Source organism: Pleurodeles waltl, chromosome 1_1 (genome assembly GCF_031143425.1).
Source record: "Pleurodeles waltl isolate 20211129_DDA chromosome 1_1, aPleWal1.hap1.20221129, whole genome shotgun sequence".
Taxonomy (NCBI): Eukaryota; Metazoa; Chordata; class Amphibia; order Caudata; family Salamandridae; genus Pleurodeles; species Pleurodeles waltl.
The window spans coordinates 1,002,426,183-1,002,441,891 of record NC_090436.1 but is presented as its reverse complement, the minus strand read 5'-3'; the positions used below and the strand labels follow the sequence as shown (position 1 = coordinate 1,002,441,891).

At 43.9% G+C, this 15,709-nt stretch overlaps 1 protein-coding gene across 2 annotated transcripts in view; it reads left to right on the top strand.

Annotated features, from left to right (window-relative positions):
* Nucleotides 1–2,470: 2,470 nt before the first annotated feature.
* The window catches only part of LOC138291226 (albumin-like), a 447,949-nt gene continuing 434,710 nt past the window's right edge, over nucleotides 2,471–15,709 (top strand). For both annotated transcript variants that reach the window (XM_069230303.1, XM_069230304.1), the window contains exon 1: nucleotides 2,471–2,568. In XM_069230303.1, the coding sequence (XP_069086404.1) occupies nucleotides 2,496–2,568 (73 nt within the window). In that variant the 5' untranslated portion in view covers nucleotides 2,471–2,495. The remainder of the gene's footprint in view (nucleotides 2,569–15,709) is intronic.

Genomic DNA, 15,709 nt, shown 5'->3' with positions numbered 1-15,709 from the left:
CTTGCTCCTCCCATGCTGTTAGTTGTGGGGGAGGAGGTGGGGTTCCACTGCCAGGTCTCTGTAGGGCGATCTGGTGTATTGGTGCAATGGAACGTACCTTCCCCCGTGGGTCGTTCCACCTCTTCCTGATGTCATCCCTAGTTCTTGGGTGCTGTCCCATGGCTTTGACCCAGTCCGTGATTCTCCGGCACAGCTCCATCTTCCTAGCTATAGATATCTGCTTCACCTGTGCACCAAATAGCTGTGGCTCTACCCTGATAATTTCCACCACCATGACCCTTAGCTTCTCCTCAGTGAAACGGGGGTGTCTGTGTGGTGCCATGGGTGTTGTGTGAGGTGTGTTGGTGAGGGTGTGTTGTGTAATGTGTTGGGGTCTGTGAGGTGGGGTGTGTGAGTGGTGTATAGGTGTGAATAGTGTGTGGCTCTAGTTGTACCAGTGGTCTTAGTGTCTCTCTACTGGCAATGGTTTGTAATGGTAAAGGGTTGAGAGTAATGTGGTTGTGTGTTTTATAGTGGTGTGGGTGTGGTATGTGTATGGGTGTCAGGTGTGTGTTGTTTGAATTGGCCAATATAGTGTTATTTTGTTTGTGTGTGTCCATTTCAAGCACCAGTGGTTTACCGCCGTTGAATGTCCAACATGGTGATTCGTGGGTCATAATGTGGTGGGCAAGGTTCTGTTGGCGTAACGGTGTGGGTTTTAATACCGCTATTTATCACTGACCTTTGGTGTGGCGAATTTGTGTATGTGGCTGTATACTGACAGATTGGTGTGTGTGTCATAATATGGTGAAGTGATATCCGAAGCGGCAGTGGTAAGTTGGCAGCCGTCAACGTGGAGGTAAGTGGGATTTACCGCCAAAGTCATAATGGGGGCCATCATTTTTTATATAATTTAACTTTTGGTGTAGGATAAATGGGAATTATATTTTGGAGGACAGGACAGCTGTCACTGTTGTGACGTAGTAACCTGTCCTTCGAGGTCCAAATTAGGCAGATAGCATCAAAGATGGTGTTGCTTGTAAACATACATTCAAACAGAAGGGCTCCAGTGCAGGCTAGCAGCACGCAAAGGGCATACAGAGCAGGACAGACAAATGGCCTGGAGGATGGATCAGATCCATGTCTGTGGCACCAGGGAGTTATGGAGATTTAGAGATGCTGCTGCTTCAGGGTAGGGTAGAATATTAGAGCCGAAGTGGTTCTGGTGACATGTGAAGCAGCTACACATGGTCAGGATGCATAGAGGGAATTTGAGGAGCATGCAGATAGAATACAAGGTGGCAGAATACACCTTGGGGGGTTGTAGGGTTCACACAGGCAAAATCCATGGCAAGTGGGTGGAACAGAAGGACTGGACAGGGGCAGAGTGGCACACATAGTGCTAGTACATCAGGGCAAAGAGCAACAAAGAGCGCAAGGGGGTGGGGTCTGCATATAGAAGCTAGAGAGGGCAGGAAGTTCAGGAGAGGCAATAGACACAGAGCACTAGTCGGGACACACCTATCACCAGAAATCAACACCGACAAGAACGCACCAACCATCATTTACCATCACATATACCATCATCTAGAAATTATTGTTTGTTGAGGAAGGGGCATCATAACTCATCCAAGGCTTTGCTTACTTCCTTGGCCATGATTCACTCTCATCAATGGTAACAATAACATATTATAGTTGGCACACCTGCATTTCCACTGTGTATCTCTGAGGGCAGGTCTGTGTTATCATTTATATATGTGAATCTGTGTGCATGTGTGTGTGTGTGTGTGTGTGTGTGAGAGAGAGAGAGATTAAGGTACTGAAAATGTTAGGGACTATACCAAGATCCCATTATTCACATAGGCGCAACAAGGAACTGTGTGCACATTGTTAAGCACATTTCTCTATCTATAGTGCACGGAGGTATAATTAAATTCTGTGAGTAAGTGCATTTGTTCTAGACATTAAATCTCTGAAAACTGTTTTCTATAGCATTCACTCGTGAAGTTACCATGCATTCCCTCAGAGACATTCACAAGGCTCCTCTATTCTGCACCTGTGCTGAGGTGGAGAATGGTATTATGTTGTAGCCAATGGTGCGTGTGGACAAAATAGGGTGTAATATAATTTTCAGTCGTTTTTTTAATTCTGCCATAGAGGAACTTTTAACCATTTGATGACTTCTGCAATAAATACTTATTTTAATAATATGGGTATTTCACAGATCAAAGGCGAGAATAATGGCATATAGACTGTTTTTCAAGGTTTTTTTTATTTGTAATGTGATAAGAGGATTTACAAACTGTCTGGGACTAAACGTTCCAGGCGAGGAGAATCAGCAAACCAATGTCGCGACAAGATTTCTTTTCACATTTGTTAACTTTCAGAGTGATAATATTTAGTCAGGCTTGGAGTAGCAAATAATTTACAGAGTTGTTCCTGAAATAGTATCAGATAAATCCCTTCCCGTTTTTTTGTCAGACCTCTCTTATCCTTTCCCAAAACAAGCCACGGCCATGATGTGGGTAACTTTGATATTAGTTGTAATTTTACAAAGCTCCACCGAGTCTAGGACCTTGATGAAAAGAGGTAAGACACTAAAACCAGCTCTATTTTCTTGGTTTGGGGATTGGGAGGGCAATGATAGTGACCATTTGATTGGATGCTAAAGACTGGGACTGCTCTGATGTTTTTGTTTGCCTCTGGCATAGTTTCCCACACTTGCATATGGTCAGTCATATACAAAATGCAAACTCCGACTTCACATAGGCAACATGCACTGTATGACAAGTGGAGAGTGACTACCGGGAAAACCAAAACAATAGCCACAAGCAAGTAAGCCAGGAATGAAAGATGCTAACAAGTAATTACATGTTCCATCCGAATTGAACTCTGTACAAAGTACAGATTTGCATATTCACAGCTGTCACTTTCTAGTGTAATTCATGAACTGGTGTAGATGTGTGTGCATGCCATACAGCAGGCTTTGCGTAAAGCACCTTTTTGCTAGTTTAGCTTAGCAGCTTGTGCGTCGAGAAGAGATTTGTTTCGCTTGAATGACTTGAACCTTACTCTGGACTCCGGGCATATGTAATTAGCGCTTTCAACCTCTCATACTTGCTGAAGTCTCTCCCTTAAAACGTTGCATATCAAATCCAGTGGAGCTGCAATGACTGCAGATATTTCTGTCGATTTTTTCACATTTTGTTCATCACAGATTGCATCTGTTTATATTTAGTCGATATGCAAACTCTGATACGAATCATTTAATGCGACTAGAACCTGTCCGACGAAAGCCACATTTGAACGTTTCTGTCGCACTGCAATACTTCGTTTGGTAGCAACAAACTTTCGGGATTAGCTTTACACTTGATTTTGCCTCAATTTCCCTTTTGTAATTCTTAGTGGATTATGAACACAATGTGTGTCTGGTACTGCAAAGTTATCATTTTACACAGTTTCAAAGGGGTGGGGCCGGCTATATTATCATTTCTGGTGGTACAATATTATTTTCTTATGTGCGTTTAATATCTAAAAACTAGGGCCCATATTTATACTTTTTGACGCTAAACTGAGCTAACGCAGTTTAGCGTCAACAAGTTTAGCGCCGGGTAACGCCATTCTGAAGCGCCATGCGGGCGCCATATTTATTGAATGGCGTTAGCCAGCGCTAGCAGACCGGCGCTGCCTGGTGTGCGCGAAAAAAAATCACGTACACCAGGCAGCGCCGGCGTAGGGGAAAATGGCGTTAGGGCGTCTTAAAATGGGGCAAGTCAGGTTGAGGCAAAAAAAATAGCCTCAACCCGATTTGCGCCATTTTTTACGATGCCCAGACGCCATTTACATGACTCCTGTCTTAGTAAAGACAGGAGTCATGCCCCCTTGCCCAATGGCCATGCCCAGGGGACTTATGTCCCCTGGGCATGGTCATTGGGCATTGTGGCATGTAGGGGGGCACAAATCAGGCCCCCCTAAGCCACAAAAAATTTAAAAAAAAAAAAAAAAATTATACTTACCTGAACTTACCTGAATGTCCCTGGGATGGGTCCCTCCATCCTTGGGTGTCCTCCTGGGGTGGGCAAGGGTGGCAGGGGGGGTCCCTGGGGGCATGGGAGGGAAGCTGTGGGCTCATTTTGAGCCCACAGGTCCCTTAACGCCTGCCCTGACCCAGGCGTTAAAAAGAGGCGCAAATGCGGGGTTTTTTGCCCCGCCCACTCCCGGGCGTGCTTTTTGCCCGGGAGTATAAATACGACGCATTTGCGTCGCAGTCATTTTTTTAGACGGGAACGCCTACCTTGCATCTCATTAACGCAAGGAAGGCGTTCACGCAAAAAAATGACGCTCATTCCTCATACTTTGGCGCTAGACGCGTCTAACGGCAAAGTATAAATATGGCGTTAGTCTTGCGCCGAATTTGCGTCGAAAAAAAGACGCAAATTCGGCGCAAACGGAGTATAAATATGCCCCTAGGTGAAAGGCAGTCTGAATGATCTTGTTGATACCCAGCTTTGAGAGCTTCATAATATATGCCTAAAATATTCCTAGAAAGGATCCGTTTTATGGTAATCATATATATTTTATTATTTATGATCTACAAATAGTTCTGTTTCCCCCAGGAGGTGGCATTCCTTTTCTGAGTAAAAAAAGACCTCTGAAATAATACATGGAATAATGAAGGAAGCAACAACACATCATAACGTCTAAGGTACCATGACACAAGGGGGAAAGTAATGAGAGAAGACAGGGCACATGAGTGGATATGGAGTTTAAGAAGGCCTTGATAAAATCTTGAATAGGGCATTAAACTGGAGCTCCGGCCTGGATGGCAATAGATAGCTGGCATATGCAGGAGCTGACTAATAAAATTGTTCGGATTTTTTCGAAAAGGAATGTTATTTTCTTGCCCTCCTCAAGTCTTGTTGTATTTTTCCACACTAGCGCATCATATTATCATTAATGTTTATTTTTCTCATGTTATAACGTGGTCCTAAAACTCTATGCAAACTGGTAAGCTAGCTCAGCGAACTTATGCATCCACTGTAAGGATGTGTGTGTAACTTGACAGTCATAGGCTTGAATCCGTTCAGCTGTTCATCCTTCCGAGGTCAATAAAACAAGTACCATTGATTTGGATAATAAATAACACATTAAAACACCGACGGGCAGATTTAAGAAAAGTGACGCTGCACCATGTGCAGCACCACTTTTCTTACACCCCCTTAGCGCCCCACTACCGCCACCATTTGTGCGTCTTATTTAAAATATGGAACACCATGGCACACAGTGGGGGTAATAGCATCAGAATTTTTGTCGCTATTGATGTACTGTTCAGGGTTAGCGCCACAATTTTGGCGCTAGCCCTGAATAGAACATGGGGTCCCACTGTAAACAAAGGTGTGTCCCCGTTTAATGCCTGCGCTGAGCAGGCGTTAAAAATGCCCAAAAAATGACACAAAGAAATCTTTTAGATTTCTTTGCACCATTTGTTCGGCCCCTAATGGGGGAACGCTCCCATGCGTACATTATACCTGGCGCAGGCATAATTTGGCGCAATGGGTTACAAAGAGGCGCAATGCTTGCATTGCACTACTTTGTAAATCTGACACAGCATTTTTGCAATAATATTGCCACATTTGCGTAAAAAAAGTCATTAATATGTCAAAGTTATGGCGCCAGGGGCTCTTAAATCTGCCGCCTAGAGACTAACCATATTGTAGATTGCACTATACAAGTGTAGAAGTTTTTATTATTTTATTAAAGTTTCTGGATAACAGTAGCAGATGGCACTATCTTGTCTCTTGATACTCAGACATTTTTGCATTCAGTCATCCAAGGAGCAATTTATACCACTCTATGATGACTGGTCGATTTTCTGTTGAGACTTCAAGTTGCTCATTATAGTGCGACTCATTTATCGGTGTTGAGGTCCCTGAACAGGTTGTATTTCTGTCTGATCACTGATTGGAAATTCAACTACTTTATTTGAGCCTCCATAACCATAAACGAGATGCTTTCACTTCGAGAATTGTGTACATTTATTTGTACTGAAAAGCCTTAGATAAACGTTCTCAAAGACATGAACTGCCAATTGTCATCTGAAAATATTTGGATTGACCTCACATGTCAACGTACTTATACAATGATTTGCTAATTGTATATGATAATATGTGCCCGATGTATGTAGAGGCAGGTTGCAAATGGTGGTTGCAAGTTGCTCGGCGACTTTGAGACCTACCTGCCATTTTACGAACTGACCTATGTACAAAGAAATTGTATTGCAAAACGCCCCTTCACATGAGGCTGCAGAAAGACCTGATTAATTAATATTAATGATGAAGGTTGCTCCATGTGATCCCCTGCAATTGGCTGTGACTGGAGGTTGGTGGTTTACCATCTATACATATGCATTGCCACACTAGAATTTTTTTTTAAGGCAGTCCATGTCGATTAAAGGGACAGGCACTGCTTTAAAAAAAGGTTTCCCATTCAGGACAACATACAGGGAAGTAGGCAGTGGTCCACTGGATCACTGACTGCTCCCATGAGTGTGTCCAATCTGACTCAGACTCGGAGCCTGATGTACAATGTCTTTTTGCAATCATAAACTCAGTGATTCATAAAGACACAGGGTCAGACTTCCAAAGGGTTTTGTACTATCTTCTAAATGTCTTTTGTGTGTTGGAAATATCTTTCTGATTCGCAACACATGTTTTGCAAATTATATAGAATCACAATTATGAGGGGCATCGCCTTAATATTCTGAGTGGCAATGACATGCATCACATATTTTCGACTGCAATTGCAGTTGCAAACCATTGGTCATATGGTGACTCCTACAGTGGGGTTGTTTCCTGCTCACACACGGGAATGCATGTGCACGAGAATGAAATGCTTTAAGTTTAATAATATTGTGGGGCGGCCTGGGGTGGGGGGGGGGGGGGGAGGTTAGTCAATGGTCCAGGGGCCCAATGCCTGCTTTCACTGATGTCTCTCCAATGAGAACATTATTTTTAAAATATCAACTGTTCCTTTCAAGGACACTGGCTTTTTTTTTTTAAGTTTCACATTTGGGAACGCAAATGCAGGGAAGGGGATCTACTGTCCCTTGAAGATCAGGTTCCATGCATTTGTAGTCAAATGCAGGGGGTCAGTGAAAGCAGCCTGTGTAATTTATATTTTTAGATAGGTCGTTTAGCAAAAACCCTTGCGGCCATGAAACCTGTGGGCCCGTATTTATACTCCGTTTGCGCCGAATTAGCGTCGTTTTTTTCGACGCAAATTCGGCGCAAAACTAACGCCATATTTATACTTTGGCGTTAGACGCGTCTAGCGCCAAAGTATGGGCAAAGAGCGTCATTTTTTAGCGTGAACGCCTTCCTTGCGTTAATGAGATGCAAGGAAGGCGTTCCCGTCTAAAAAAATGACGGCGACGCAAATGCGTCGTATTTATACTCCCGGGCAAAAATCACGCCCGGGAGTTGGCGGGTCAAAAAACCCCGCATTTGCGCCACTATTTAACACCTGGGTCAGGGTAGGCGTTAAGGGGCCTGTGGGCTCAAAATGAGCCCACAGGTGCCCTCCCCTGCCACCAGGGACCCCCCCTGCCACCCCTGCCCACCCCAGGAGGACACCCAAGGATGGAGGGACCCACCCCAGGGACATTCAGGTAAGTTCACGTAAGTATAATTTTTCATATTTTTCAATTTTTTTGGGGTGGCATAGGGGGGCCTTATTTGTGCCCCCCTACATGCCACTATGCCCAATGACCATGCCCAGGGGACATAAGTCCCCTGGGCATGGCCATTGGGCAAGGGGGCATGACTCCTGTCTTTACTAAGACAGGAGTCATTTAAATGGCATCTGGGCGTTGAAAAAATGGCGCAAATCGGGTTAAGACGATTTTTTAGCGTCAACCCGACTTGCGCCATTTTAAGACGCTCTAGCGCCATTTTCCCCCTACGCCGGCGCTGCCTGGTCTACGTGGTTTTTTTCCACGCACACCAGGCAGCGCCGGTCTGCTTGCGCCGGCTAACGCCATTCCATAAATACGGCGCCCGCATGGCGCTTCGGAATGGCGTTAGACGGCGCTAAATTTTTTGACGCTAAACTGCGTTAGCGCAGTTTAGCGTCAAAAAGTATAAATATGGGCCGTAGTATTTTCCAAGCTACAAAACCTCTTTATGAGTTGGAAACGCCTCATTATGAATAGCAAGTAGGAGGAGGTGGAAAACAGGCATCCCTTCCTTCTAACTCGCATTGACATGTATCAATGATTTGTGGAAGCAACTCCAATCACGAACCATTGATGAGACAATTACTTTTAAGTTGGGGTGTTATCTGGGTCACAAAAGTGAAGCTGCCCTGTTTTGTCAACATTTTTGATGATGTTGTGGCACTTTGCTGCACTAGTGTCAAAAATGTTGATTCTAGTGCAGCAAAGCAAATGGAGGCCCATTGGTTAAAATGGGTGCGTCGTTTTAACTCCTGCCTTGAGCAGGCACTAAAAATGATGGGAAAAAATTGTGCAGTGAAATGTAAATTTTACTGTGCCATTTTTTCTGGCCTTACTGCTTTGGAATACCTCTTATGCCTGATGTAGGCATAATGTGGCGCAAGGGGTTACAAAGTGGTGCAATGCATGCATTGTGCCACTTTGTAAATCTGGTGCGGTGGAAAGGCCACCTCAGTGCTGCCTTAGCATTAAAAAAATGGCACTATGGTGGCGCTGAGGTGGGGCTTGCAAATATGCCCGTAACTACTTTGGTGTGTAAATGGGTCCCTCCCCTAGGTTGCTGCCTGCCGTGCTTCTGCCCACTCGCAGGATTGCTGAGGAACTTTCCATTGCAGAGCCCTGTGGCTCCAGCATGGAGACTTGATGACTCACGAACAGCTGATGACGGACTACTGCACAGCCTCTTGTGAGATGGAGTCCTTCCTGCTTCTTTTCCCGGTGGCTGCAGGTCATGGAGTCAGCTTTTCCCTATTTTGTTCCACCCCTGGTTACGGCACCAGTGGGGGCTGCTGTTCCTTCACTGTGCTTTGGTCCTAGGGAACAAGGGCCAAGCGCGTGGCAGGGCAGTCAGTCAGTGGTTGTTAGGCAGCAACTAGTATGTGGGTTGGGTGGAGGATGAGTGATGGAGTAGGCCTTGGAGGAGGTTTGGAGGAGGCATTTTGTTATTGGACAACATTGATGGGATGGAGAAGTGTACAACTGCTGTTAATCCATCTAAAGCACAAATGCGTTCTTATTTTGATGGGTTTCTTCAGCGGTTTGTAGGGCTATTAACATGGAAATAGAACTTGCTGAACAACGTTCATCTTCTACTTCTGATTTCCTTGTGCAATCTAATTGTTTAATAGTGGGGATGTCTGCGTCTGTGGGTCTCGCTACTGTCTCTGTTATCAAGCCCCCTAGCTTTCTCCTCCTGTGCTTTTGGCACTACTGCCCAATTTATCTTGCCCCTCCTGCCAGGGCCCACCAGCAAAAAAGAAGAGGCAAAAGCCAACTGCAAAACCAAAGAATAGTTGTTTACATTATTTGCCTTCAATTCAGGACACAGTTGGTTGTAGCGATCTAGGCCTTGCTGATACAGATGTGGTGTTATGTAGCAACATAGCTGCTATTTTTTAGGCCAAATTTAAATCTATTCACGGTAGGTTGGGGGTCATGGAGGCGGAAGTTTTCAAACTGAATTCTGCCACACAGACTCTGTCTTCAACCTCTTCCCAACATGCCGATCTTGGCTTGGGAGGCGTGATCTGCCCAAACTGCAACAACAAGGTAGCAGACAATCTCAATATGGCATTAAATCAGACGGTGGAGAAGGGGGGTCTCAGGCCTTATTATTCGAGCACACTTCTCCACTTCGGAGTGGAAAGAGTTGGTTCTGGGGATGTAAGGGGAATAGAAAGGAAGGATGGGGCAGATGGAGTGTAGCTCCCCAGAGGTCATACTCCCCTAGAGTAAACCTTAAACCTGAAGCCTGTCCCCATGTGATAGTATTTCCAAACTTTCTGTGCTTTGACAACAAGGACCAAAGCAAGTTTCTCCTCTTGCTCCATAATAATAAAATTTTTCCTTTTTCTGTTGCTTCTGACATTTTGATGTTTCACAGCATGACCTGAGTGGGCCCCTTGAAAAAGAGCTTAGTGGGAGATTGTGCGGTAGATAACTTTAGACATCCAGCTATTGTTCAGAAATTGTTGTTTAGGTGCCCACCACTTTTGAAAATGCAGACATCTATTATCCCATTTCCTTTGGGCTACTTCTATTGCGACTTTCAGCTGGCATCTGAGAATCTTGCATGCCACATCAGGGCACCTCATGTATTGCTTCATTTGCATGTGAATGAATAGCCTACTGCAGCAACTCGAAGACTCACCCCCCAAAGGCAGTCATTAGTAAAACTAATGTTGTTCCTGTTATAGGGCCGTCAAAGGTAATCCCCAGATTGTCTCCTGAGTCTCCTGATCCTCCTATTATGGTACCTGTGGATGAATTGCAGGTGACCTCTGTTGATTTTTTCTTGATTCTCTATTGGTGTAGTGCCCATGGACATAGTTGCTCTCTCTCCATTTTTGCCAACGCTACCAAATATTACAGATATTCTCAGCTGGAATATTGCTCGGATAAACTCGAAAACCAGGAGACATGGAGTGAGGGCAATTTGTGATCGCCAGCTTATTTGTCTCTTCCAGGAGACAAAGGTCACTGAAAATGCTTGCAGATGTGGATTAAAGAGTTATTCCATCCCAGCTCTAAGGTCACCACCAGGATGACCATCAGATGGGTTGCTTGTCTGGTTGAATATTCAATTATCTTGTTCAGTGGTGGAGCTCTCATTTTTGTAGCCTGACATTCAATGACTGATTATTACTCACCTGAAGGGAATATCACTTTTGTTAATTAACATCTTCAATAGAAGTTCAGGTAATCAGAACGAATTTCCATCTATTCACCAACTGGATGAAATTCTAGTCTCATATAGTAGGAGTCATCATTTCACTGTGGTAGGTAACCTGAACTTAACGTATGCACCTAATGGAGTCCGTCAAGAATGGTGTTGTGACAAAGATGTATTTGGGGAATGCCTGAGTTAACATCCCCTGTGGGAAACCATCTTTTCAGGGCCACCCTCCAAAATGTTGATCTATCCCTTACAAATAGCCTCTGCGAATGCAATGGCTGCTCACCTTTCCTGTGAAAACCTGCTTCCACTTTTCAGAGAGGGACATACACTAGTTGCATTGATTATATAATTCTTGATATTAGGATATGGAGATTCTTGCAGGATACGATAGTGGTTGGTAGGGAAGACAGTGATCACAATACACTGATTTTATCCGTGTGATACCTACTACCATGTGTTAAGTTGACAGCTGTTCAGCCCTGTGGGAATATATTAGAGGCGACCAATAACCATAGAAATATGAAGTGGGAAGTTGTTTGTTACTCTCCTAAGGTGGTTTCAGGCACCTTTGCCAATGCGGCTACCTACATGGCTATGATGCTTGGAAATTGGGGAATGGTGATGTGGTTATTACTGGGCATATTCTTTTATTTGCCGAGCTCAAAGAACTCTTTGTTAGCAACTTTAAATAGGTCTCTATCAATGGCAGATTGAGAGGATGGTTTTCACCACAGTGCAGGGAGGCAAAGAATAATCTTATCAAATCCCTAAAGAAAGGAGCTAGGCATAATGTTAGGGAATGTAGAATTCAATATAGGGCTGCAATAAGATCAGCTAAAGAAAATGGGGAGAGTAAAAATGGGATGACCTGTTCGAAGAATCCATTAATAAAGACCTTAAGTAATTTTGGCAGATAGTGAGTCAGGGTGGTGGGAATTTAGCTAGACCTACGAAGGTGTCTATCCAGCCAAGCGAGTGGGTAGCACAGTTTGGGAATCTCTTTTCTCAGTCACCTGACCCCATTACAGTGCATAACAGCAATGACGAAGGGTTATCTGCAGCTTTGAGTTGTCGTCTTCACTGATTGTTTTTGCTGTTGCTGGGGCAGAAGCTGCAGTTTCTTCTTAGAAGCAGGGTGAGGCCCCGAGATTGGATAACATCCCATTCAATATTTTTAGATCTGATTTCAACAAATGGGTACCTTAAATCACTGTGATTTCCAATATAATTGAAGCTGGTGCTGTGATGCCTGCTATGTGGAAAAGGGCTAAGATTATTCCAGTCTTTAAAATAAGAAGTCCCAACCTTCCGACTAACTACCCCCCAATTAGTCTTTTAAAAGGTCTTTTGCAAGCAGGTCCTGGGGAAACCTGGATAAACTACTGGAGTGGAGTGACGATAGCTAGATGCTCTGCCACCTGCAGGCTGGATTCAGATCTAAGACTGCTACAGTTGATCTGGTCTTTCACTTTCTGATGGCCAAGTGGAAGAGTGTGGATGTAGGTTCCGAGGGGTAATCTTTGTTGTTTTTATTGACTTTCAAGCTACTTTTGATCTGGTCTCTAGAAGGAAACTATGGGAGGTATATTTTGAGAATTCCCTGCAACTTTCTTAATATTATTGTGCACCTCCATGAGCGGATTTTTGCAAGGGCTCATTTGGGCCCCAGTTGTGAACTAACGGAAAAATGTGCCATCACAAAGTGATTTGCCAAGGCTGTGTTTAGACCTAACCCCTTTTATTTGATATATTAGTGGTTGTGTAGAGTTTTTTTGGTAAATTGTGCAATTGATTCTCTGTTTCAGGCAGGCCAGGAGGTTCTGGTCCTTTTCTTTGTTGTCAACACTCTTTTTCTTTCTAAGACAAGGGCTGGCTTGCAAATCCTTGTTGATATATTCAATCTGTTCTGCGAATCATAAGGTCTACAAATTAATGCACTTTAAAGGAAGTAGATGTCTTATTATAAAGGTAAGAGAGCTGGAGGGACCATCAGTTTGGGGAGGAAAGCCTTGGCCAGGGTTAAGGAATCTAAGTATCTGGGGATTCGTTTGTGTGACTCTGAATACGGGCCCCACAGACATCCGAGAACTCACTTTTGATAAACCACTAGGTGGCAGCCATCTTCTGATTCACCAAGAGGCCCCCCGTCACCTGATTCTCCCATCTGAGAAGATATACAAGGCTCAGTTTAGGAGTACAGTCCTGCATGGTGCAGAATTATGGGACGACTCCTCCATGTATTCCCTGAGAGTTAGTGAGAACAATTTTATAAGAGCGTATGGCAAGAGGTACCTCCCCCCAGACGAGAGCTCGAGTTCAACTCTGTCTCAGAGTTGGAAGACTGAAACCTTTACTTTATTGGGTCTGTATATAGTCTACTGAGTAACTGCTATCATACAGTGATGGTTGTATTGTTATTTTGAGCTTATGCAGCACCCGGAAATCCAGTTGTTGGCCTATGTCAAAAATCTTCTACATGACGGTGCTGGGCAACGACTGTAAATAACCTTCTTCTATTCCATTTTCCAACGTAGCAGTTGTTAAATCGAAGTTCTGGGGACAAGTTGTCTCTCGCAATGCACCATCTAGCCATATTGGTATTTGCACTAGGTTTTTCCTTTTGCACAAGGCAGAGGAATTTTTAGACATTGTCTGCCCTGTATGTGCATGTCCGCTTTTTGTGCAATTCAGGTATGGCATTCTGCTGATGGCCGTGTTTACCTCAACATGGGTTTCATCACAGGACAGGTCTACTCTGTGTCCACCAGGCATGCTTGCTGATGAGACGGAAGAGCATTTATTATTCTTTCTGCAAGCTATTCTGCACTGAGAACCAGGTGAATAGCACTCATGTGTCGACAAACCATATAAATGCTCTTAGAATTTGTATATATGATCCCACTAGGGTAATAGTTATTGCAGTCTCAAAATGTTTATTTGCTACATGGGATTTAGACAAAAAGCGACTACCATCGAAGGATTAATTGAAATGAAGCATTGCATTTGTGTCCTTTTGTTTCTCTTTGAACAAATCTGGGTTGGATTCAATGGTTATTGAGGAAGAGCATGCTGGTCATGATATTTTAGTGATTTTATCTCAGGAGTTTCATTGTTTTATATTTGTCTATTTATAGTTGACATGTTTATAATAATGAATTATATTATGTATGATACATTTTTCCGTGTGAAACATTTCATTTTTATTTGTCGATGAACTACTATGTTAGATCTGTCATCAAATTAAGATTGGCTGCCTGTTTGTTTATGAATTTCAATTGACCAAAATATCTGGGGTACAAGAAGTGACATCACACACCCTATGACTCAAATTACATCAAAGGAAATTGCATCACAAGTGCTTTCACCCTGAGGACTTCCCAGAATTTTGTAAAGTTGAGCACCATCCAATGAGTGCAAGATTATTAAAATAACACATTTCTAAAATATATATATTTAGAGAAAAGTGGGCATAACCAAAACTGACACCAGTGAAAAATGCTGCTTTATTGAAAACCGGTGCACCTAACAATCACAATTCCCTGGCCTTTGCCTCACAAAACTAACAACCTCACTAAACAAATCATTTAACTGTACTGCACCCTCCACCCCTACGCTCCCCCTTTTCGTATTGCTCTCTTATCCTCTCCTTTTGTATTTTAGTGATTGCTGTTTAAGAACTCTCTTCGCAGCTGATAGTCCTCTGCAACTGTAACTGCTATAACTTCTTGCCGAACATTTTAACAACCTGGCTTGACCAGGTGTAGTCCCTCTCCTTTCTCACCTGGGCAGCAGCTTTCAAGCCTAAAGCTGTGCAAACTCTGCAAACTTAACCTGCCCCTGCTATGCACCTGCTTCCAAGCGATGAATACTTACAACATTCTCCCCCGGCACCCCTGTAAACGAGAAGGCGTCCTCTGCCCTCCTAAACTTGCACCCCCACCCTTCCAAAAGCCCAAAGGCTGGGTGGGAGGGGGAAAACCCTCTGGTCTTGGCCTACCCCCAGCTACTGTGTCACCTCGCCAAAATGGTGGCAGACCGCACGAAATGTCCAGTTATATAACTGGTGCCCTTTAAGGAGCCCAAAGTAGCCGAAATACACCCCAAGCAGCAAAGGACTGTTCAATTTACCCAATACTCCGGGAGGGGGGGGCTCCCACATGTTGGCTACCCCCTTAAACCCTATTAGGAAAAAGGGGGCATAACCAAAGATTGACACTAGGCTGTGCGAAAAAGGCTGCTTTATTGAAAACAATTAGACCTAACAATGAAAATTCCCTGGCTTTTGCCTAACAAAACTAACAACCTCACTAAACAAATCATTTAAATGTACCGCACACCCATCCCTACCCTTCCTTCTCGACTTTCCCTCCCCCTTTTAGTAACGTCCTCCTGTCCTCCTCCTTATGTATTTTAGTTATTGCTTTTTAAGAACTCTCTTCCCAGCTGATAGTCCTCTGCAACTGTAACTGCCATAATTTCCTGCCGAACATTTTAACAACCTGGCTCGATCATTTGTAGTACGCTGTACCCGCTTCTTTCCCACCTAGGCTGCCGCTTTCTAACCTAAAATTGTGCAAACCCTGAAAATGTAATCTGCCTTCACCACCAGAAAGACCCGACAGGGTATTTCTTCCCCCGCCTCTAGTCCCCTTTTTAGGTGATCTGAAACATGCTTCACAAAGTGTCCTTCACATGCAACAAGTAGACCTCCCTGCCCATAAATGACAGGTGAACTTCATCCCCACTAAAAAATACCACGTCAGCCAGCCTCAGATCCACATGCTGCAAATGTGTGACACCTCTCTCACCACAGAAACCTT